The sequence below is a fragment of the Ipomoea nil genome, unplaced genomic scaffold (assembly GCF_001879475.1).
Source record: "Ipomoea nil cultivar Tokyo-kokei standard unplaced genomic scaffold, Asagao_1.1 scaffold3314, whole genome shotgun sequence".
NCBI classification, from domain to species: Eukaryota; Viridiplantae; Streptophyta; class Magnoliopsida; order Solanales; family Convolvulaceae; genus Ipomoea; species Ipomoea nil.
In genome coordinates, this window is record NW_017619742.1 from 3,379,057 (window position 1) to 3,383,797 (window position 4,741).

The 4,741-nt window shown below is 38.4% G+C and overlaps 1 protein-coding gene across 1 annotated transcript; it reads right to left on the reverse strand.

Annotated features, from left to right (window-relative positions):
• Positions 1-3,603: 3,603 nt before the first annotated feature.
• Positions 3,604-4,473, reverse strand: LOC109169509 (probable threonine--tRNA ligase, cytoplasmic). The gene is made up of 3 exons (XM_019318380.1): positions 4,166-4,473; positions 3,812-4,057; positions 3,604-3,659 (listed from the first exon to the last, which is right to left on the reverse strand). Exons 1-3 carry the CDS (start codon positions 4,442-4,444, stop codon positions 3,615-3,617), a joined length of 570 nt encoding a protein of 189 aa, XP_019173925.1. The 5' UTR covers positions 4,445-4,473; the 3' UTR covers positions 3,604-3,614.
• Positions 4,474-4,741: the final 268 nt, after the last annotated feature.

The window sequence follows — 4,741 nt, forward strand, 5'->3', positions numbered from 1 at the left end:
CTTAGATTGGAATCTTGCACATACACCCACTGAGTAAGATATGTCGGGTCTACTCGCAGTGAGATATAATAAAGATCCAATCATTCCTCGATATTGCGTCTCGTCAACATCTTTGCCTTCATCGTCTTTGTCCAATTTGACTGATGTGCTCATTGGAATTTTTACTGAACTCTTTCCTTCTTGACCAAATCTTTTAATAAGATCTTTGGTGTATTTGGCCTGATTTATGAGTATTCCTTCCTTCAGTTGTTTTACTTGCAGTCCAAGAAAGTAGTTTAGCTCTCCCATCATGCTCATTTCAAACTTGTTCTGCATGAGCTTAGAAAATTTCTCACATAGCAATTTATTAGTACTTCCAAAAATGATATCATCAACATAAATTTGTACTAATAAAATATTATCATTTTTTTGAATTTTAAATAAGGTTTTGTCAACAAGGCCTTTGGTAAACCCACAACTAATTAAGAACATTGATAGGGTATCATACCAAGCTCTCGGTGCTTGTTTTAACCCATATAATGCCTTATTTAGTTTATAGACCATATCAACATTACCTTTTACCTCGAAACCTGGGGGTTGTTCAACATATACTTCTTCTTCGAGTAGGCCATTTAAGAATGCGCTTTTTACGTCCATTTGATAGACTGTAAAATTCTTGTAAGCTACAAAGGCTAGAAAAATTCTTATTGCTTCCAATCTTGCAACCGGGGCAAATGTCTCATCAAAATCTATTCCTTCTTCCTGTGAGTAGCCCTTTGCAACTAGCCTTGCTTTATTCCTAACAACGATTCCATCTTCATTTGCTTTATTTCTAAAGACCCATTTTGTTCCAATCACGTTGTAATTAGATGGTCTTGAAACAAGCTCCCAAACATCGATACGTTCGAACTGATTTAGCTCTTCTTGCATTGCTTCAATCCAACTAGGATCTTTTAAAGCTTCATCTATGTCCTTCGGTTCCACCTGAGAAAGAAAACAAGAAAATAGGGTTTCTTGTAATGCGGATCTAGTTCTCACGCCGTCATGGATATCTCCAATGATTTGATCTTGTGGATGATTTCTTAGCCACTTCAAATCGGGTTGGAAACTTCCTTGAGAAGTAGAGGGTTCGTGTGAGGTGGAGGGATTTGGATTTGCGGTTTGATCCATTCGTTGATCCTCACTATTAGTTCCAACTCCAACCCTAACACATTCTCTTACTTCTTCCCTTATATCATCTTCCACATCGGTTTCTATTCCGGAGTAGTTTAGATTGTTATTTCCCTGCAGAATATCTTCAGAAATTTTATTAGTATTATTTTCATCATTGCTGCCAACTGTCGGATATTCCTTGCTCTTCGAGAATTCATCAAACACGACATGAATGGATTCTTCAACCACCATTGTTGATTTATTTAATACTCTGAATGCTCTGCTGGTGGAAGAATATCCTAAGAATATTGCTTCATCTGCACGTTCATCAAACGTTTTTAGATATTTCTTACCATTATTAAGAACAAAACATTTGCAACCAAATGAATGAAAATAACTAAGGTTAGGTTTTCTCCCTTTCCAAAATTCATAAGGTGTCGTGTCATGCAGCTTGTAGATTAGACTTCTATTTTGGGTATAGCAAGCAGTATTGATTGCTTCGGCCCAAAAGCGTTTAGGTAGCTCGGCTGCAGCTATCATTACTCGTGCGGCTTCTTTAAGCGTACGATTTCTCCTTTCGGCAACTCCGTTTTGTTGTGGAGTTTTTGCGGCTGATAGTTGATGCATAATTCCTTGAGTATTGCAGTAATTTTGAATTACGCTATTCACAAACTCTATTCCTCTATCGGTACGAATTTTGACAATGCTGACTTCCTTTTCATTTTGAAGTTGTTTGAGAAGTTCTGGTAGCTTCTTCTCTACTTCATTTTTCTTCCTGAGAAATATTGTCCATGTGTACCTGGAAAAGTCATCAACAACAACAAGAGTATATTTCTTACCACTCATACTTACTGGCTCCACAGGACCAAATAGATCCATATGTAGTAGGCTACGAGGTCTTTGACTTGATTCGTGTGTTTTTGTCTTGAAGGATGATTTGATTTGTTTTCCCTTTTGACATGCATCGCAAATCTGATCCTTTCTGTAGGTGATGTTGGGTAGTCCTTTGACTAGATTTCTCATCACGAGCTTGTTGATGGTTTTGAAGTTGAGATGACTCAACTTTTTGTGCCATTCCCAACCCACATTGCTTGGGTCGTTTGCTACAAGACACATAGAGTCTTTGGTTGTGCTCCAGTCTACAACATACATATTTTTCTTTCTGATTCCTTCTAGAACAATCTCGCCTGTGGATCCGTTTTTCACTTGACACTTGTCTTTGAAAAACTCTACAAGATAGCCTTTATCGCAAAATTGACTTGTGCTCAGCAAGTTGAACTTTAATCCTTCAACATAGGATACGTCTTCTATTTTTTGACCATTGCGGGATACTGTTCCTATTCCTTTGGTTGTACCATATCGATCATTTCCTCCAAACACAACTTTTGGTCCTTCGATATTTTTAAAATCCACAAGACTAGATTTATTTCCAGTCATGTGTCGAGAACATCCACTATCGAAGTACCAAATTTCCTGCAAACATTTTACGCATTTTTAGGTACCCAACTTAATTTGGGTCCTTGAGTGTTAGTCCTTTTTGGTACCCAAATCCACCTGGTTCTTATTGATCCAAGATTAGGTGATTCGTAACCATTGAAAACATTATAATCATACCTAATTTTCGAAAAAGGTTTTGGTGCCGAGTTTTGAAAATTGACTCGATCTTTTGGCACTTGGGAAGAGATTTGTTTGAGCCTATGGAAGGCATTAAACCTAGATTTTGTCCATGGTTTAATTTCATCAAACCAATCTTCTTCAGAGGGATAAAGTCTCCCTGCCTCAATTCTTGGATTTCTTCCCGTTTTCCTATGACTTTGTGCACTCGACTCATTGGTATGTTTCCATTTAGGAACAAACTTTTGCCTATTATTTGACTGCATTGATGAATTGAATTTTCTTTGAGGCTTCGGCCTTGCAGTAACATTTTTGGCATTAGGTTGATAACCAATTCCTTGTCTCACTGTGCTATCTTGATCTTTTACAAATTTTACTACTTGGACTTTATTATTTAAAGCAGTAGTATTATTAGTCAATTTCTCAGAGGCTTGAGAACACGATGGATCATAACCAAGTCCGATTTTATCTTCTGAGGATTTTTGCATATTTATCATTTTATCCATTATTTTGGATGAATGTGTAAATGTTGCTATAACCTCTCTAAGGTTGTGTTCTCTCACTTCCCTTGATTTACACTCTTCTTGAAGTCGAATATTTTCGGCTTTCAAGTCTCATATTTCAGATAGAGCATTTTGCAATTTTTCATTTGAGTAAAAGACAATTTTGGTCCTAGACTTATAGTGGCACAGACAATTTTAGTCCTTAATAAAAAAAATCAGACAATTTGTGGACACTCTTATTGTGACGAGGACAATTTTAGTCCTCCGTCTATATTTCTGTTAGATGGCCGTCTGAGAGGAGGGCAATTGCGTCAATTCACCCTATTTTCTTCTCCAACCTTCAATCTCTGTAAGTCTCTTGTTGTACTATGGACCAATGCACAATTTGCAGCCATACTTCATCTCCACAGACTGCAATTTAAGACGCACCAAAACTAAATTACTTCATAGGAAAGCTAATCAAACACAAAGCACTCAAAATTCAGAACTTATATTGCACTGAATTCTCAAAAAATCAGAAATGTATTATTAAATCAGTAATGGAGTTGAAAGAAACACTGGACCTGACCGAGAATATGCGCACTCGAGTGCCAGAAAGTACCCCGCCCCTCGTCACTATCAAATGTGAATAGCTCGAGCTTGCAGTCACCCTCCAGTGGCCTGGACATATCCCAGAGCACACTGTTGACCTTTGAAATCAAAGCATTCGATGTCAAGCTCTTGGATAGTTCCTTCGCAATGTCAAGGGGCGTTGTATTCCATTTCTTCCCCTCCTTCACTGAATCACTGACCCATTCGTTAACTCGATCCTTGGAAACTAGAAAATGTCAATTGAATGAAATCATAAACCGAAAAAACAAGCATCATTTATGCATTTTCTATGTGAAAGCATCAATGGATAATAGCAGGTACTTTACTTGATGGGATAAGGAGAGAGAGAGAGAGAGAGAAAGGCGCTGCATTTGCTGCTGAGATTTGATGGATTTGAAGATAGAAATTCGCTTAGGAATCACGCTTTGGAGATAAGCATCGTCTTTGGGGTGCTCCGGCACGGAGTTGTTGGCGGCAGAGCTTTTGTCGGGCTTGCCCATTTGAGATGGCCGGAGAGAGAAGCGGCGAATGAAGCTGGAGTTCGACGGCGATGGATGAAGGAAAGAGATGAGGCGCCACAGGAGTTTCGGGGTTGTGCATACCATAAAGCAAGCAAAGCCAGCCGATATGAGAAGGTACGGGTTTTAGAAGGTGAGTGAGGGTTTTGATTTAGCAGGCTGAGATTCCAATTGTGCTCAGAGAATTGAAGGTTGGAGAAGAAGATAGGGTAAATTGACGCAATTGCCCTCATCTCAGACGGCCATTTAACCGAAATATAAACGGAGGACGAAAATTGTCCTCGTCACAATAAGAGTGTCCACAAATTGTCTGATTTTTTTATTAAGGACTAAAATTGTCTGTGCCACTATAAGTCTAGGACCAAAATTGTCTTTTACTCTTTT

Bases quoted from the DNA above. Each gene is read 5' to 3' on its own strand.
- LOC109169509 (XM_019318380.1), bottom strand. From the start codon at position 4,444: ATGGTATGCACAACCCCGAAACTCCTGTGGCGCCTCATCTCTTTCCTT. The intron at 4,058-4,165 runs GTAAAGTACCTG...CTAGTTTCCAAG, and splicing joins CTCTCTCCTTATCCCATCAA to GATCGAGTTAACGAATGGGT. The intron at 3,660-3,811 runs GTCCAGTGTTTC...CTTAAATTGCAG, and splicing joins GTGCGCATATTCTCGGTCAG to TCTGTGGAGATGAAGTATGG.